Source organism: Anomalospiza imberbis, chromosome 1 (genome assembly GCF_031753505.1).
Source record: "Anomalospiza imberbis isolate Cuckoo-Finch-1a 21T00152 chromosome 1, ASM3175350v1, whole genome shotgun sequence".
NCBI classification, from domain to species: domain Eukaryota; kingdom Metazoa; phylum Chordata; class Aves; order Passeriformes; family Viduidae; genus Anomalospiza; species Anomalospiza imberbis.
In genome coordinates this window covers 34244346-34264392 of record NC_089681.1, presented here as the reverse complement: position 1 = coordinate 34264392, position 20047 = coordinate 34244346, and the positions used below count along the sequence as shown (strand labels likewise).

At 35.7% G+C, this 20047-nt stretch overlaps 1 protein-coding gene across 6 annotated transcripts in view; it reads left to right on the top strand.

The window, feature by feature from the left end:
- The window catches only part of C1H8orf34 (chromosome 1 C8orf34 homolog), a 151453-nt gene that overhangs the window by 22265 nt on the left and 109141 nt on the right, over window positions 1-20047 (top strand). For 5 of the 6 annotated variants that reach the window (XM_068187177.1, XM_068187169.1, XM_068187151.1 and 2 more), the window contains exons 2-4: window positions 1288-1435; window positions 2371-2502; window positions 11109-11237. In XM_068187177.1, coding sequence (XP_068043278.1) covers window positions 1288-1435; window positions 2371-2502; window positions 11109-11237 — 409 coding nt within the window. The remainder of the gene's footprint in view (window positions 1-1287; window positions 1436-2370; window positions 2503-11108; window positions 11238-20047) is intronic. The other variant, XM_068187160.1, reaches the window with a different exon arrangement.

Below are 20047 nucleotides of genomic sequence, written 5' to 3'. Positions count from 1 at the left end.
ACCTTTTGTAATGTATTACTAATGTACGACAAAAATAGTTTTCAAACCATGATTCTGAGAAATTATTTAAATTACAAGTTAGCTGTAACAGATTGGCCCTTTTCCTTTGGTAGTAGAATCCTCTGCAGTGGAATTACTACAGATATTGTGGTCCACTACAAGCACTAGATTGCATCTTCCCATTGTAACTAATTCTGCATTTTGGCAGGGAGAAGAATAAAGGTTTGCTGTTAGTGTTGCCAAGCAACTAAAAGATGAATTACTGCAATTTCTGAATTTTTCTTGTATGATGTGTATCGGAGGGTTTCTCCTACCTTGGTAAGAGGCAGTCCAGATGAAGTTACACTCCATAGCTCCAACAATTCTAAGATTAGTAAGTAGCTTAATTTCTCCCTGTGGAGTTCCAGTTCAAAACCAGAGACACCCAGGGTTTTTCATTTCACTGTGGATAAGTATCAAAAATGACATCACAGAAGATTGTGTCTTAAGACATGTGGTCAGATTGGGCATATTTTTTCCTTTTTGTGGACAAAGAGAATTTGCTATGCCTTAGTAATCCTACATGCAGTTATTCATGTTTGCTGCTATTTAGTATACTTCCTCTGAATTATCTTTTCCCAACACACTTAATTGATGGTAATGCTAAGTAACTACTGACATTTGAAAAAAATTTTATTACATGAAAGAGTGTGGAAAAGATGAAATGGGGATAGACTTAAGTGCATGTAAGTTGTGTTAAGGTTTATACTTGGTGATTGCTGAAGAGAGAATATATGCTCTGAATAACTTAGCTTAGGTTTTTTTTTTTTTAATTTTTTTATTTTTATTTTGTTCTCATGTTGTTGTGCATTCCTGTAATTTTTTTACTTCTGTGGAGCTTTTTCATTTTGCAGCAGCAGCCACAGATCTCCTGTAGAACTAAATGGGTTTCAGGGTCACCTCACCTGCCCTGAGTCATACATTTCCTCTCAGAGTACATGCACAGAGCAGAGCCGCAGCTTCTTTCTGGATTCCTAATGTGTTTTATGCCTAGGAAGCCAGAAAGAACCCCAGCAGCAATAATGGAGAGTGTTTCTTTTTCTGCAGCCCTGCACAGTCAAGGTGCAGAACAGCAGTTGGATAGCATCAATGTATGTCATAGAAGATGCTTTCCTGTTGCCATTGGCTTTATATCCATGTCTGCAACAGTGTAATAAAATATTAGTTTTTTATTATTAATAAACCTGAACAGGATTAGTTTAGGTGCTATATCTCACTAATTTTTTGTTTTGGCTTAATTTTCTAAAGGAGTTGATGACCAAGCTGATAACGGAGACACCTGACCAGCCAATCCCATTTCTAATTGATCATCTTCAGTCCAAGCAGGGAAACCGTGGTCAGCTTCAGAGAACATTGTCTGGCTCTGCTGCCCTCTGGGCAGAGAGTGAAACATCAGGTATGTTCTGTGTGCTGGAAAGGGCTGGTCTCCAGTATAATCTTCCCATACTTGTGTCCATGATTTCCTGGATGCACATTTACTTACTGAACAGGGACTGCTTTATGGTTTTGAGCATGCAGAATAAATCCTGTTTATCCAGCAGATACTGAATTTAATATACATTGCTGTCTGTCAGCTCAGCCTAGGTGTATGTCATGTGAGTATGCATCAGAGTTACAGAATGGAAACAGTCCCAGTCTCAATGAGAGAGGTTCCCTTGCTGTCCTCTTTCTTTGTTTTCTTTTCTCCTCCCATGGTGTATTTGTGCCTGAGATTAAACTCTATTGAAATACTTTCTTTAATAATACATGTTTTTATATACCTATCATCCCAACCCATAATGAGGAGCTGCTATGCTACTTTATAAACTCTAGTGTGAATAATTTATGATTGTAAATCTTCAGAAGCATTAAAATTATATTCTGAAGTAGTATCCGCTCTGATTGTAAAGTAGAAGTTTTGGTTTTCATATTCTGGTACAAGCTACTATTACAATATTAGATTTGTGTTTAAAAATTGGCTAATGATCTGTTTCAGACTATGGAGCTTAAATAGTTGCTGGTAGCCAACGTATTAATTTGCTGACAAATTAACCATTTATATCAAATACACAGTTTTAACATAGGCAGTAAAACATGTACATAACATGGACATTAAGTAGTTTTTCATTAAAAATATACCTTTTTAATGAAAAACATAATAATTTCTAAGCTTTGATATTTAAAAAGTGGAATAAATATAATAAATACAAAAGAAATCAGAAATAGGAAGAAAAAAAAGACTGTCTTTAATTTGGATTGATATACCTTGTGAGTTTTTTGATTAATTATTTGTTAAGTCTTTGAAAATGACCCTACAAATGTTATGATTATCTAATTTGATTCTTTTAACAGAAAATAAAGGAACAAGAAGAGATTTTAGAAATTATGATAAGCCTTGGCAGGTAAATGCAAAAAAGCCTAAAAAGTCAAAGAGCGACCTTGCTGTGTCCAACATTTCTCCACCATCACCGGAGTCCAAGTCATGTAAGAAAGTTTCACTGCATTAATAATTTCTGCATACTTTCCAACCTATAGTATCTTTTTCATTTGAATAAGGTTTAAAATGGAAAGCAAACTATAAGCAGATGAAATGCCTCTATATATATATATATATATATATATATACACAAATATATATATATATATACAAATATATATATATATATAAGAGTTTGATTCTTGCCTTAATCTCACTTGAATCATAAATATTTTATAATGCCCTATGTTATCATTTGTAGATATAAAATAATTCTGGATAGGTTGATTAAAAAACAGACTAATATCTGGGTGTCATTCACTATTCTATGTCCAGATACTGATTATGGTTTGTTGTTTTAGTTTGCATTGCCATTTTGCATGTGTAAAATCTCTTCTGTTGATATTGATCCTAATAGATTTTTTTTCTCAGTGTCAGGCAATTCAGTACTATGAAATATGAACAGATACTGTTCAAGATATAGAAGTAGTGTCAGCAGACCAGGTGTACTGTTCTGAGCATTGCCAAAGGAATCTAAATGTACACTGAAAAAAAAGGCATAGTAGAAATAGAGCAGCTGAAGAGGATATTGTCAACTACCTGTGAAAACATAAGTGAAAATGAAGACAGCAAGCCTTAATGAAATATGCTTCCTGTGTACTGGCTATTGAAGAAATCTAATTTTTAAGCTTGATTCTTAATGTTAGGGCTTTTTCAAAAATAAATATATTTACAATATGCATACATATATATAGTTACACACCCAGGGAATTGTTTGTACAAGATTTTTTCCAAAATAAATTGAAAAATTAGATTTTCTTCTGTTGACTCTTGTAGCTTTTTGATATTTTTATTATAGCCAAATCTTTTTAATGTGGGGTGTGATGAGGTGTACCAGATGAGAACAGAGATATAGTATAGTGCAATAGAAAATTTGTTGTCTTTCCTCTAAAAGAATATGGGAAAGTCTAGACTTAGGAGTCAAGGAAAATTGACCAGTGATCTCACTAATTCAAAATACTACACAGCAGTTGGTAAAATAGTCATGATAAATTTATGCAATACAAATACTGTGCTTTTGAGTGATTAAGTCTTGTATGATTATGCAACATTTTTTACTGAGAATAAATAACTGCAACAAGTAAAAATGGCTGTTACAGGTAGCTGTGTCCCATTGTACAGGATTTTCTCAGGATTATGTTTTTCTAGAAATGGAGCATTTGTCTGTTTTTCTTCTTCATGAAGCACATTGTCTGCTTCAAAAACTCAAATTTGATCATCAATTCCATTGTGCCTCTCAATGGACACATGAATTTTTAAGTCTGTTCAAAAGAAGCATGTGAATTTTAATTTATTTTCAAGAATAAATAGAGACAATCCAATAAATGCTCATAGTCACTCAGTCTGTGTCTTATCTAACAGATTTGCTGGATAATAACAATTTATGGAGATCCACTGTTAGAAACAGTGGCCAAAAGGTATTATGAGCTGTTCCTGTCATACTTTGTTCCTTCCTTCTGCCCTGTGCTTGCTTTTCAGACTCTGTGGTATGCATCAAATAACTTTCATGCCATCTCCTAAAGATCTTGAGTTCTCTGCCTTTATCCCAGATAGGGGGATGACATCATGTCACTCCCCTCAAATATGTGCCTACTGCAAGTTTTGTGCTTGTTAGCCCTTAGGTTGTCCCATTAGAGGGACAAAGAGGAGGCTGGGCATTCTAAACTATAAGGTCTCATGTCAAACAAGGAAATATTTTATACATTCATAAGACACCTGGGGTCAAGGATCTGTCCTTGTGGACTGAAGGAAACTTAATACTCTTCAGTTGGTAAGACTTACTCTCAAGCTTCCCAAGTCTAGAAAGAGCATGTGGCAGTGCAGCTTTGCCTGCAAGGAGGTAGTTAGGGTGTGCTTAGTGCAATGACATTCATAAATACATGACACTACATGGGATTGATTCCAAGCATACTGAAACAGGAGACTAATATCATTGCAAGGCCATTCTGTCATCTTTGAAAGGTCATAGTTATTGTGGGATGTTCCTGATGATTAGAAAAAATGCATTGATTTTGAGGAAGGGCAATCTGATCAGCCCTAACCTCACCCTCTGCAAGGATTATTGAGCAAACTTTCCTGAAAGGTGTTCCTAGTCACAAGGAAGAAAATGTGATTCGGAACATCAAGCATGGATTTATGAGACCATGTATGTCTGATCAGATCAATGCAGTTGCCCTCTTAAGTGACATAACTGGCTCTGTAATCAAAGAAACAGCGATAGATGTTTCATACCATGACTTCAGCAAAACCTTTGTCAGCTTCCTGTAGTATCCTTATTACTCAATTGGTAAGATATGGACTCAGTAAGTGGACAAGATGATGTATGGAAAGTTGACTTAGCTGGTGGATTCAAGGCATTTTGACTAGCAATGCAAAGTCCAATGGGAAAGTCTATCTGTAGTGGCATGTTCAAGGGACGGGTACTGAGATTGATGCCATTTAAAAGAATTTCCTAATACCTTGGATGATGAGATAGAATTTCTTTTAGGTTTGTGGTTAGACCACATTGTGGGAAGTGGTTGGTATTCTGGGTAGTAGGACTGCTATTCAGAGGCATAGGACTAAGGAATGGGCTGAGAGGTACTTCTTTAAGTTTGACACAGGCAAATTCAGAATCCTACGTCTTGGATGGAATGACCCTGAGCAATAGTGTAAACTGGGATATGTGTGTCTAGGAAGTAGCTTTGCAGAAAAAGATGTGGGATGCTGATGGACAAGGACTTGGAATATGAACTAGCTGTTGCTGTGTGCTCATGCAGTGCTGAAGATGACCTACATAACCAGGCTGCAGTAGCAAGAGTAGAGCCAGCAGTGTTTGATTTTTGAGGTGGCATCTGGAGTCCATTGTGAGAAACAGTGGTGTATTGGAGCAAGTCCTGTGGAGGTTCACCAAGATGATGACAGGACTGGAACATGTGATGGACAAGAAAAAGCTGAAAGAAATTGGTTTGGTCATACTGAAGAAATGAAGGGGAGATTTCATTGTTACCATCAACTAGTATGCTGGAGGATGAATGAGAGAACGTAGTCAGATTTGTCTTCTCAAGAGTGTTTAGTGAAAAGACGAGGAAATAAAAATTATACTGCAAGGGTAGTCAAAAACTGGAACAGGTTGTCCAGAGAGGCTTTAGAATTGCCATCATGGGGTATATTTAAAATTTAACTAAATACTCTGAGCAACCTGCCCTCAATGGACTGGTCCAGGGCACCAGGTTGGGCTAGATGACTTCCAGAGGTCCTTTCCAGCCTAATTATCCCCTGCTTCTGTGCTTTGCTGTTTATGCATTTCCATTTTTTTTCCCATAACACTGATTTACTTAAACCTTAATTAATCTCATACACCTGCAATTAGTTGTATCTGCAACTTTTTGAAAATTGTGTATTTGAACTACATTTTCTTTTAGTTGTTATTGCAGATGTTGGTTTCAGACATGTGACTTTTTGCGATATCTTGCTTCTCTTATTTTTGGCCAAATGGATTAATATTCTTATATTAATCTATATATATAGATATAATCTATATATATAGATTAATATTCTGAATGTGCTTTTGACATTTTTTTCTTTCTGGTTTGTGCCAAAATCAGCGTTTACCATGTACCCTTTCAACTACACAGATCAGCAAGCGTGTTTAGAAGGAATTCTGTCCTAATGTGCACACCATATTCCATTTGTTTTGTGTCTTCAGCTTCTACCACTTGTACTTTTTTTCCCAAAGCATCTCCAAAGAGGTAGTAAGGACTCATCTGAGAAACAGAAAGTTTTGGACCTGCGAAGACCTAAAGATTTACTCTTAGATTTCTGTTTAAAAGAAAAGAATAAATCCCCACACCCAAGAATCTAAAAAGCACCCTCCCAAACTTCCAAAACAAACCCAAAATTTAAAGGAGTCCATCAGCTCTATTATGTTCTGTTTCAGAGTTTTTGCCTTGTGACTGTCTAGTTCAAATGATTAGGAACTTGTACATTTATTCAGAACTGTCATTTCATAGGAATCTTTGGGAACATGAGGGTATTTGATTTATTTAATTAGGAAATATATTTTTCCTTCAACAGAGTGATGTTGACTGCAGTGTGCATGTTATTCCTGCACAAATGTCTCTTCCTTATGCTTTCAATTTTTTTACTGAAAAGATACCTCCACTCTCTCCTGCCTGTTATGATCTCAGGTGCACATGAAACACACAAAGATTTTTAATATCTAAGCCATCTGACCACTTGTTTGGTGTGTGCAAAACCAGAGTTAACCAGAAGCTGCTGCTGTTGTCTGGCAAGAAAGAAGTTTGGAGCTAGGGGTGTTTGTGTGTATATAAATGAAATGTTTAAATTATAATTTAAACAATTTAAATTATTTAAATTTAAATTTATTCTGTATATGAAGAAAAATAAATTTGGAAGTTTCAAGCTAGTTTGTAAAACAGACTTTTTGTTTCCCAGCAAGCTACTTTTTGGCAAAGTAGGTTGATCTCTTCACCACTTCCATATTAAATCAGATCACAAATCATCCTTTCATGCTGCTTGCATTTAGCATTCTCACCACATCCCAAATGCAAGTACAATGTTGCGTGCTTCTAGTTGCTCTTGGTCAGTCTAGGACTGTAGACCATCACTGTTTTAGCCTTTTAATATCCAGATACTATGTAAACCAAAAAGTTTGGATTTATTATCAAAGAACTTCAACCTGAATGCTATTACAAGATTTAAATGAGTAATTTTACACTCAATTACATGATACATATTTTTGTTCTTTGAGATGTAAGATGGCCATACAATGTATTAATGAAATGTTGGATTTAATGAGCAATTAGTCTAATTCTGTCTGCAGATCATGCATTGAAAAGACTTGTATGGGTACCGGTACTGATCTTGTACCATCATCCAGTAGAAAATAAAGGCGTGCTGATTTGTGGCAGAATTCATAACACAATTGTGAATAAATATAATGTGCATTTATGGTCAGGGCACACCACCAGAAAAACAGAAATACTGGCAAGTGTGTCTGTCCAGTCTCCTAAGATGAGATGGTGAATTCTCAGGTTCATAAAAGGAAACTCTACATCTTTCAATACAAATGATACAATATAGATGTAATAAATCTTCTGAATTGTAGGCAAATAATTTCAAGAGGAAGTGTTAGATAATATATAAATCTTTCAAATAACAAAGATGAGGTTGAGGTGGGTAATGTGATAAGAGATTTAAAATTACTGATAGGATTTTGTGGAATGAGTGAGCGTAATAAAGAAAGATAAAGGTCAGAGTATAATGAAAGGATTTTGCTGAGTGTGTAGTGACACACGCACATAAACGATTAATGACGTACTTCATGCATACAGAGGAGGATCACTTATTGGAAAAGATTCCTAAGAAAGGTCATATGGTGTTTGTACAGTTCTGAATGCTTCCAACAAAGCCATTAATTTGAAAATTACCAGTGCTTGTTGATCCTAAAGCTGAGAAGATAAGGGTTTATATTTTGAAAAAATCTGTAAGCAAGAAGAAAATGAACTTGAAAGAACAAACACGTGCCACATGATGCTACTAAATAGATGTTGTTTAGTACCATTCATTATTTGAAAGACTAGGTAAGTAGGAAGAACTATGTCTTCTCTAGAAGTAATAAAAATTTCAGTCAGTTCTAATTCTGTTTAACTTCCTCCTCTGTTTTGATTCCTCAGAATGAGCCAAATCATTGTTAAAGCAAATTGTATTTAACATAGAAATAAATAATGACAGCATATCTATTTTGGTACTTTTTCACTGAATTACAAAATGGTTCAATAAAGCAGAACTGTTTGTCCACCAGCATGCAAAGCAAATTTCCACCATGGCTTTGACTGATTTCCCACTATCCGTATACTGAGCTGCAGTCCAAGCTTCCTGTGTTTGTGCGACATTTCTCTGAAATTAGCAACCAGGTCATTACCTTGAGCAAGTGTCCCTACTTTTCAAGAACAAGAGTCTTAAGACTTTCTTTTTTCCTGATGTGAGTTGGTCCATATACTTGGCAGTTGCTGATCCAGGAACTCCACAGCTGTCAAGTAAAACTTATATTTGTTTCATCCAGCTTCTGTCCCATGACAAATTTTGCTTCAAAAGCATATGGTTTCTCAAAAATCCTTTTTTATTTAAAAAAAATGTGTTTTGTTTCAAACTGCTGTGGTATAAAATTCTAGCTTGTGGAAATTTTCTTCAACATGGAAGCTCCAAGGTTTGGTCGTTTTTTTGTATGGTTTTACTATATTAAATTTTTGCCTGATTGTATTCTGGTGGTACTGTGTGATTTTTTTTTGGTGTGGCAAATTTAGCATTAACATAGAAAGGAAAGTCTGTCATACTGCTAATGAGTGATTGTTGTAGAATATTGTATTGGCCCACAGTAGGATGTTGGTAAGATGACTGCAAAAGGACTCAAAAGGAGTGTGTGATCTTAATGTAAAACAAAGGTGGGTGAAAATGGAGCAAACTCTTTATAGAATTTCTTTTCCAGTTTATTAAAAACTTATATATACAGTTAGTAATAATTTTGAAAAAATACTAGATGGAACTTTTTTTTTCTGTAAATAAACAAAAAAAAGAAGAGAAATGCTGAAGTTGTGCTGTTTAGTTTGTATATGCTACAATCTGTGAATGGAGTCAACTTTTGTTACACACAAATTTATGTAAATTTTAATTGACCTAGTAGTTCTTAAACCAGGGAATTATAAAATAGTGTTTGAAATTTATAAATATCAACAAAAAAAACAAGCTGCTTATTTCAGTAGAGACTATTGATACTCTAATACCTTAAAGTCTGTATGTATTTACTGGGAACCACTATAGCTCATTATTTCCACTGTCCTGAGACAGAAATATATTACTTGCCTTTTTTGAACACAGAACAGAACAAGACTTTGACACTCAACTTGTTCCTCTCTTCCTTCCTCCTTATTGAGGGTTCTTGTGTCCCTTTCCTTCTATTCTTATCACTGTAGGTCTTTTTAAATGTCTTTTTTGTCTTCTGTCTTTGAGAATGTCTGTAATTGCAGTCTAATACATTAACTTCCCTAATAGCCAGGTTCCTGAGTGGATATTACAGATCAGGATATACTCTGGGTTATCAGACTCCCCATAGATGTCTGTTTTGAAAATGAATTGGTTTATGTCTACAGAAGGTAGAATCATGTTATTTGTGAAAGAAGGACTTCAGCTTAACTTTTTTCCATTTCTTTCCTGGAAAAGGTGACAATTGACTTAACTCCACAAGGGAAAGTTGAAGTTGATCCAAAGTGGAGCAGATTATATATTCACACAGTTATTTAACACATTTTGTAATAGCTACCAGACTTGATGTCTGAGCATGATTTCCCCATACCATCATAAAAGCAGTCTGAAGTTCCAAATTATCATGAAACCACCTTTTTAGCACAATCTATAGGAGTCTGTAAGTTGCCTTCTTCACATGTAATGAAAATGAAATTTATAAGCATAGATTAGTTGACAGTTGTCAAATTAGTAAACAAAAATTTTTAAGCTGGCCAGGATATATTGGGTATTTTAGGCTTTTCTTTGAAGTTGTTTTTTAGTGAGTGGTCAGCAACTGGTAAATGATGGTTGGTAAAAATGCAACTGGTCCTTTCTGGTGGAAAGGTGGACTAGAAATCATCATCTTTACACCAGCATGGTAATGCAGTATTTGAAGACAGCCCAACAGTTGCATTTCTTGGCAAAAGCAGAAGCTCACTTAATTCTGAACACTGGCAAAAGAACATGTTAAACTGCAGTTCCAGAAAGAGCATTGTTTTTGTTTTCATTTCTAAAAATTGTTGAAAATGTTCACATTGTTCAAAGAAGCTCTGTTCATTGTGAGTCCTACATATCTCAGACACTCCTCTTCATTGTAGGTAAACTTAGCTCAGAAGTTGAGATACTGTTATTTTAAAATTAAAGGTTTTGGTGATAGATAATGAGCAGTAGATTGTAAGCTCAGGTCTGTGCTTCCCAAAGACTGAGTTTGTTTAAGTAGTGCAATGAAGATTAGAGGCTGTACAACATGAATGATAAGGACTTTGTTTCACTGGTTTTTTATGAACTGCGTTATCTACACTTTATGATTTTTGAAAAAGAAAAAAGTTGTTTTAAAAGCTAATCTAAATTTTTTTTTCTTGATAAAATAACTAGCAAAGCCAAAAGTTACTACTCATTTTTCTTTCAACATTTTTTCTTATGGACCCCTGGGCCACACAATTCTATTTTGTTGTAAATTAGATACCATCATGTATGATAGTTTAAATACTTTTTTATTACATTAGTTTTATTATTTTCAATTATTAATGCTAATAATCCTGTTTATCAATTAATTCTTTGCAAGAATAATTCAGGTATACATTTGTTCATAGATGTTTTTACTTCACCTTGACCAAAGAAAATATTTCCAGCAGTTAAAATAAAAGAATAGTTAAGTAATTTCCACCCAAGATACTTGAGCTTGTAAACTCACTGTGCAGATTTTTTTCTACTGTAGGAGTCTGAACTACCAAATCTAAACTTCATCTATATATCTGTGTATATTTAGTGCCAAGGTCAATAGAGCATCCTAAATGGGATTGGAAGACAAATCCGGAGAACCATGATTTTGATGAACTAAATCATATTCTTCAAGAGAGCAAAAAACTTGGAAAAGCCCTTGAGAATCTGTCTCGCAGTAAGTTGATTGATTTTAGTTTTTTAATGTAACCATGTAGCCTGACTTGTAATTTGGAAGTACATATCAGGAAGGTGGTCTTCATTTTCAATGAAGACCAAGGTCATTGACATCAGCACTTACATTCCTGTTGATAAGGTTTACAGATTGTCTGAGATAATTCAGGAGCTCTCCTGAAAACTGAAACTACTACCCCTGCACCACCTTTTCTTTTTTTACTTTAGTTTTCTACCAGTTTAGTGAGCTGAATTAGCTCATAATGAGCTCAATACAAGAGGCTGGCTTAATGAAAATGGTGGGAGCATGCAGCAGGAAGATTGCTCCTTTGTGTGGTAGTTAAAGGGGATCAACCTTTGCAAAACCTTAACCACATTGATGGAGTTCAGACCTGTTATTGAAAAACGTTTAGCTATTTTGTATCCTTGATTTCATTGACCTTCTAGTTTTCAAAAGAAATTAAAATATTTTAAAGCATCCCAAATAAATACTCAGAAACATGAAATAGAGTTATTTCATAATAAACCCCATGTATTATCCCTTAAACTCTCGTGGAATGAACAGCTCTGATGCTTACTGGATATGATTAGGAATAGCTGCTCTTTTTTTTTTTTTTTCCTTTTACATTCTTTCCTGTAGAAGAGAATTCTGAAATACATTTGTGGGAGCAAATGCTGCTAAGAATTTTTAAAGTATGAAATGATGACAAGTACTCTTTGCCATGCTACATGGAAAGTAGGTGTGGCATGATCTGGGAGATATTTTGTGAGAAACATTTATTTCTTCTCTCATTAAATTTTATCCCTGGAAGTTCTTGATTCTCTGGCGAATTTACAGATAGTGAGGTCAGAGAGAGCTGAATGAGGAACAGAAGATTTGTTTTGCAATTAATTTTGAGATTCAGCATTTTTTCAAGTTGTGCCAAATACCCAAAACTAGTTTTCCCAAATCACACTCTCCCAAATGTTTTACCTTGATCACGACAATTATATTCTGAGCTATTTTCAAACTTGTATTACAGTTACAGAGCTTTTTTGAAATACTTTTCTAGTAAATTGTTCTCTCTGCCTGTAAGGAGCTAAGCCAACTCTGGTCAGCATCTCTGATTTGCAGCCTCCCTGTTGCCTGACTGTGATGGATGTGAGTATCATTTTCAAGCTTTTCTCCTTCAGACTTGTAGCTAAGCTATGCACAGATACAGAAACAATATTTTGAATTTCAGAAAGGCTTATTTATTCATTCTCTGGAGATACAAATCAATCAGATTTGTTCAATAACTAATGTTCAGTAATTAATGCCTAAATCTACTCTTCAATTCTACATATTTGTCTTTTTTTCAGAATATTGTGAAGTTTCCACTTTTACCGAGAACGATACCTATACTTCCTTATGCCTAAAATAGATTTTGCAGCATTCTGTACCTCTCCTTGCCCCACAGTTTTCTAATTAGAGTGTAAAACTCTGCAGCTCTACTGGGTCCTACACTTGGATGAGGTGGATGTACCTGATCACCATTGTTGGAGTCTTTTTCATAGTTATTTCACAAGTGAAACATTCTTCACTCTTTCTCTCTAGTTCTTGATGCTTTCTGGTGGTTTGTCAAGATAATATGGGAATTAAATCCCATTCCCCAGAGTGCTTTAAATCACTCTCAGCGTGATAATCAGTTCACTTTCATGAATGTGCTATTTCTTCATTCAGTTCATTAATGGAAATATTGTCAGACCTCTTCATGATCCCGTTTCAGATCTGACAACCAGCCCTTGAAAGCTACTCAGTAAGTGTGTTTGTTCCCACCAGACTTTTTTCTACCTTGCAGTGTTTTCACGTAGATTGTAATTCTCTTATTTTTTTTTACTGAGGTATCATCTAGGATAGTAAATAGAGTCTTATAGCTGGAGTATTTTGCATCTGCTTCTTTTTCTTATCCACTAGGCAAGTTTCCCAGTTGAGAATGCAATTAGACTAATTTAATGTGATTCATTCTTGATAAATTCATGTCAACTCATTCTTATCGCCTTTCTATTCCATTAGATGTTGATACATTATTTATTTAACAGCGTTGTCTGATTTAGGCTTGGTAGTTAGTAGTTGCCCACATCTTCCCTTTTTTTTTTTCAAAGATATGTATTTGCCCTTCTCTGGCCTCTCTGTTCCTAAAAGTCAATGGATTAGAGGTTTCTTCTGTTAGTTAGTTAAATGCTCTAGAGTGAATTTCAAAAGAGTCTTAATTTGAATGTATCTAAATCACCAGCAGATCTTTCAGCTTCCCTTGTCTGGCTTGCAGTTTTTCCTCTTAAAGCCACTGCTGTTAAGCATCTGGCTGTGACTGATTTTTATTTTGATAAAGACTGAAGCAGGGAAAGTATTGAACACTGGGAATTCTTTGTGTCATGTCTTATTTGCTTTGCTTCTCTTTGATGTAATAGTTCTGTATTTTAATTTGTTCTCCTTTTCAAGTGTATTTATAGTATCTTTTCTTATGGCTTTTTATGTTCTTTTATAGTTGTTAGTTACTCTGCACTTTAACCTTTTTTTCTTGTTGCTATCATTTAAACCCCTGCATCAGATTAATTCTAAGCTGTATCTCCTTGTTTCCAGGTTTTGTTCTTCTTCTTTTCACCTAATTTCAAGAAATAAAAAAATCTTTGCTATTATTTCTTACATGATATTGAAAAATCAAAATTATATTGAAAAATAAAAATGAAAAATGTGAAAACTTTGTAAATAGAGAAGAGGTAGAATTTTGAAAATAAATTAATTTTAGTTCTCACAGAGATAGAATGTAGATTGCACATAGGAAATATCTTAGAGGGCTTCAATGAATAGAAGGTCAAGGACTTTAGAAGTATAAGGTGCATGAAACTCATTCTGTGCTGTACCCAAACAAACATCCCATGTGGTGAATTTTTAAAAAGCCATCACAAGATCTCACATCTACCTCTCCTGTTGCTTGTTTCAGGCAGGCTAGTTAGTGCTTTTGTTTCTACAAGGATGCCATGAGTTTAATACTGCATTTGATGCCAATCTTATTTTGAAGTGGTGTGGAACAGACACTGGGCTCAACAGCTGAGTACACAAATGATCAAAATGTACTATTAATGGCTTTTTACAGCACCCTCTCTTTTTTCCTTCAGTGTTTCAACAGTGAAGAGTGACACATAAAATGAAATGTTTGAAGTTAAATGAATTTTCCATCAAGTCCTGGAATTTATTTACATTTTAAAGATAATCTTTGGATCTTTTAGTGAGTTTCCATGACTTTGTTGCCTGTTAGGCAGCAGACATAGCCTGTGAATTAAATTCTAGTTTCTATTGCTTCATTTACTATGCAGTCTAGATACCTGCTTTGAGATAAACTTGTGCACTTCAACCAAAATTAGAACTGCCTGTAAGATTTGGAAGGTGAGACTCGGGCACATAGATGTCTGGTCTCTTCTATATTCGTTCCTAGTGATTAAAACTGAACTTGCTTTTATTTGGACGCTTTCTCCCAGTCCCTGTCAAGAGTGAGTAATTCTCTGCTTTAGTAAGTCTGAGAAACCAAAAAGTGACTTCACACTCAAAGCTGAAATATCTTAGGAGTTTTGAGAGTCTGGAGAAGATTATTTTTGCAATTATGGTCCAAGTGTGGTGGAGCTTGCTGATTTAAGTATACAATTTTTCAGAGGCTTACTCACATGGGAGAGCTGGATTTTCTTTGCTTCTTCAATCAGCTGTATGTAATTGAACTGGATTTGGAACTATCAAGTCATCTATTTAGGGAAGATTTTGGTTTGTAAAGCAACTTAAAGGAATATAATGCATTTCCATTGTGCATGTTTAATTTTCTTTTTTTGCAATCTCTCCTACCTTTATTGTTGTCATCCTTCTTCCTGTGCTGATCATATGGAAGAAAAGTTCCATCCTGCTTCAAATATATGCTCTTGTATTTCACCTTCTGGCCTGTTTGCCTTAAAACAGAATTAAAATCTGTAAAGCTGAGGATCTTGCCAGTGAATGCCTTTGATCTTGCCTTTGTCCTTCCCCTATTTTCTGAGGATAGAAAAACAGATAACAAGATATGGAAACCAGTGAATGATGAGAGTTTTAAGTAGGGGGAAATTGAGGACTAAATCAGTGAGATCATGCTGCAATTAGGTGGGAAGTCTGTATACTTGATGAACAACTTTGCATCTTTTATACAAACAGTTAAAGATTAGAGTGCATATTGAAAATGTGTGCATAGTGAAGGTGCTAGTAACTGCATTTGATGAAAAAAATATCTTCTGCTATGAGATAGGTACTCTTTCATAATCACAAATACCCTTTTAGTGAAGATAACTGACATTTTGTTAGTAGTGTTTGAATGCTTGTTCAGGCCAGGTGTACACTTCAGATCAGAGGGGAAGAAACAAATTTATCATGCTTTGAATTCACTTGACATTCTAAAGTCAAAAAATGGCAATAAGTTAACATTAACCAAAACTATGAATCAAAGTCAGTTTCAGGGAATCCCAGAAGCAATGGTATCTACATATAACAGAAGAAAAATCCTCTTTTGTTTCCTGACTTTGAAGGGGAGTAATCAGTAAACAATCAGTAAATGAGAAAACCATGGTTTTCCATCTAGTAGGAGATATTGTTGGAAATCATAAGCAATTACAGAATCAAAGAATGGTTAAGGTTGGAAGGGACCCCATGAAGGCATCCTGTCCATCACTACTGCTCAGGCAGGCTCACCTAGAGCCAAGTGTCAAGGCTCTTCAATACCTTCTAGAATGAAAGATCTCTAAGTCCCTCCAGAGTATCCCAAACAGTTATTTATCATAATATTAGAATCAGTTGATGTTGTTTATAATTTTGTTAAGAAAGGCAAACATGATCTTACCTCTTTAAGAAAAATATAAAATAGTAAAACGTAAAAGCGTATATTCTGTTTATATTTTACAGGAAAGAAGATAAGCAACAAGAGTAAAAATCCCATAACTAGAAGGGTAGAACAAGTTCTAAACAAAATCACAATATGTTAACAAACTGCTAAAATCATGTCCTCAGTTTTGTGGATGAACCTTCGAGTGTGTGGGATGTGAGAAGCTTTATATATATACATCATGAACTACTTGAATGCATTTAGTAGTCTCTGACAAACACATTAGAATGGGGTTTCATTTAGAAGCTTCTACACTGTAGGAAACTGTTAATGATTTACATTCCAGATATGGAAAATGAACTTCAGTTGAATGACACTAACATTTATTGAAGCCAGCCATTTCTGATGGTGGTGATCATGATCATATAACTGTAAATGCACATCTTCAGGACATAACTAGACTTTTGTCAATTGCCTTATGGGGAGCATTGTTTTAGGACATAACATGTTAGTATTTTTTTTCAATTGTATATAGCTGATGATCTGAAATTGACGTAGAATTTATAAAGATGACTTCCCTGATATCAGTTGACCACCTAGCCCTAAATGTGTTCTGCTAACTGAGCCACAAGACTAGTCATCCTGTAGAGGATTTTTCCCTTCTTCTCTTCAGTCTGAACTTTAAAATCATGATATTCTTGCATGAGATCAATGCTTGTGATTTATTTTGAGATCAACATTTTTAGATAAGCTCAATCAAACCTTTAAAGAAGATAATTTTATCTCAGTACTACAGCTGTTATCTGATACCGCCTTTGCTCATAAAATCCACTTGCTTTTAGTATGATGTATGAGTAATAATACAAAATAATATTTTCTGAGATTGAAAGAGGAACAATATGAGCATAAATATTACTCTTCAATTATAAACTGGGCTTGTATGGCCAGGAGATCACTGCTACTTTAGTTATCAGTATCTTTTTCCTGCAGATATTTTAATCACCTTTGTGAAGGTATTTGCCATTCTGATCCTGTAAATTTTAGGACTAGAATCTCTTTTTGAGTTACCTTGTCCTTTCTTTAGTATTTGACTTTCTAGAAGTTTCTCTAATACTATTGCAGAACTGGGATTTGTGTGACTGTCATCTTGGATATGGAACTTTCTAGTTCTTCGTACAAGGGGGTTGGCATTTGTGGGGCAGCAGAACATGAGCTATGACTCTGTCCTTGGCTTCTGAATGCTTAACCCACCTATTGCAGTGTACACCTTCCCCTAAAGAGTTCTGCAGTTTTGATTATTCTCTTCTGAGATGACCTTGGCCTAGGAGAGTTTCTGGGACATAATATTTGTTGGATGCTTTGCATTTTATCTCTCTGTGTTTGCATAATTCATTAGTCACTAAACCTAGTCCTGAAATCTGAATTCTCCATTGGAGCTGCTCAGAAATTTGGATATAGTTATTCTGCAAGTCTAAAGCAAAGATTATTTTGCTAGGGATTAATTATTTTTATCTTCTTTTAAAGCCAATATGGGGAGGAGGGATTGAATCCATGTTTTCTAGATAGTAACTATAAGATGCATATTGTGCTCAACATATCAACATATGTATGTTGATATGTGGTGCCTTGACAATGACAGTTTCTCTTGTTTTAATATGGCCAAGTGTTGGGAGGAATATTATCCTTGTTCAAGATGGATACCACTACAAAAGGTTTAAAGTTGCTTAATAATATGAGGACATACACCCCTCATTAGTGAAAACTCTGAGGTTTCATTTCAACATGCCTTTACAGAAAATTTGTGAGTTACTACTGGAGAAAAGTGGTAAAACGACTCTGTAGATAAAGGAATATTATAAGAATGTCTATTATGACAGTCAATGACAAACATATTTTAAAGTTCCTACACAGAAACTTGAGAGATTTTTAGGCTTTTGTGTACTTTTTCTGGGGGAGGAATGCTTTGTTTGGTGCAACAAGAGCAACCATTTTATGTCCTTTATAATCCAAGAATGGTATGAAAGAGTTTCAGTTTTCCTTGTTTTCAACACATGGTTCATAGAGGTACAGGGACTAGAACATACAGTGCTGCCTGCTGCAGTATGGCACAAGGTTTTGCCAATGGGAAATGCAAGTATATCTAAGATGGCCTGTCCCACCAGTAAGAAGAACATAAGCTTCCCCTGAGAATTGGAGCTGGAGAATGCATGGGGCAGTGAACTGCTGGACAGTTGATACATGATGCAATATTTCTGTGTTTGTGCGCAAAGCTGCAGGATTAATAATGGTAGAATAAGAATGCTGTTTCTGTCCTGGAGTTTGTTACAGAACCTGTGATATGCACTATGAGGTTGACAGTCCAGCCATCCAGAACTTCCCTGCCTAGACTGATCCTGAGAATGAATTTTGTCAAGTTAGTCAGAGCTGCATTGAAGTTGTCTTAGTATGTCTAAAATTTGAATTTCAAAAGCCATTTGTCAAATCCAGAAAGCTTTGTTTGGCAGGTAGGAAAACTGGCTATTGGGAGCTATGTGGCCATCTTCTGGATGTTTAGGAAAACACATAAATATTTCCTTGAATATTGAGTTAAATAATGGTAGTCTGGCATACATTAAAGTAGTAGCATTTTATTTTCTTATGATTGGGTGCACATAAGTCTTCTCAGATGTACATTGTGTGTTTAGAAAAATGCAAGTCTTAAAAAAGCCCCTCAACAAATTCTTATTACGTGTTATTACTTCCTGTAATTATTTAAGGACCACAAATAAAAGCAAAAATGATAGATATCTCTTTAAGTTCCAAAACTTTCATTCTTACCAGAACACCAGATCTGTCATTTCAGGTGTGTATAGCATATGAAAATATTGCTAGATTTTAAGCTACTGTAAAACTGATTAGGAATAATGCAGCAGTAAGGCATTTTATACCTTGCCATTTTATAGAATCATAGAATGGTTTGAATTGGAAGGGACCTTAAAGTTCATTTAGTTCCACCCCTTTCCTTGAGTTGGGACACTTTTCACTAAATCAAGTTGCTCCAGGCCCCGCATAACCTGAGAACACTTCCAGGGATGGGATATCCACAACTTCTCTGGGCAACCTGTTCTTGTGTTTCCCACCCTCACAGTAAAGAATTTCTTCCTAATATCTAATCTAAACACAGCCTCTTTTAGTTTGAAGCTGTTATGCCTTGTCCTATCACTACATGCTCATGTAAAAAGTTCCTCTACAGCTTTTTGTAGCCCCTTTTTAGGTACTGGAAGGTGCTATAAGGTTCCAGAGCCTTCTCTTCTCCAGGCTGAACAACCCCAACTCTCTCAGGCTGTCTTCATAGGGGAGGTGTTCCAGCCCTCTGAGCACTTTCTTGACCCTCCTCTGGACTTGTTCCAGCAGGTTCATGCCCTTCTTTTTTGGGGGGCTCCAGAGCTGGACACTCTCCAGGGCAGGGTCTCACAAGAGTGGAGTAGAGGCAGAGAATACCTCCCTTGACCTGCTGGTCACACTGCTTTTGATGCAGCTCGGAATGTGGTTGGCTTTCTGGGTTCACCTTTCAGATGCACATTACAGAGTAATGTCGAGCTTCTTGTTTCCCAACACTCAGAAGTCCTTCTGCTCAGGGCTGCTCTCAGTCCTTTCTGTGCTCAGTCCATACTTGTGCTCTGACCCAGGTATAGGACCTTGCATTTGGCCTTGTAGAACTTCCATGAGATTGGCACAGCTGTCCCACCTCTCAGGCCTGCCAAGGTCCTACTGGATGGCATCCCTTCCCTCCAGCATGTCAACTGCACCACACAGCTTGATGTCATCAACAAACATGCTGAAGGTGCACTTGAGGGTGTCCATTACTAAAATAAACAGCACCCATTCCAGTACCATCCCCTGAGGAATGCCACTCACCACTGGTTTCCACTATGACACTGAGCTATTCACCACAGTTCTTTGGAGTGTGGCCATCCAGCAA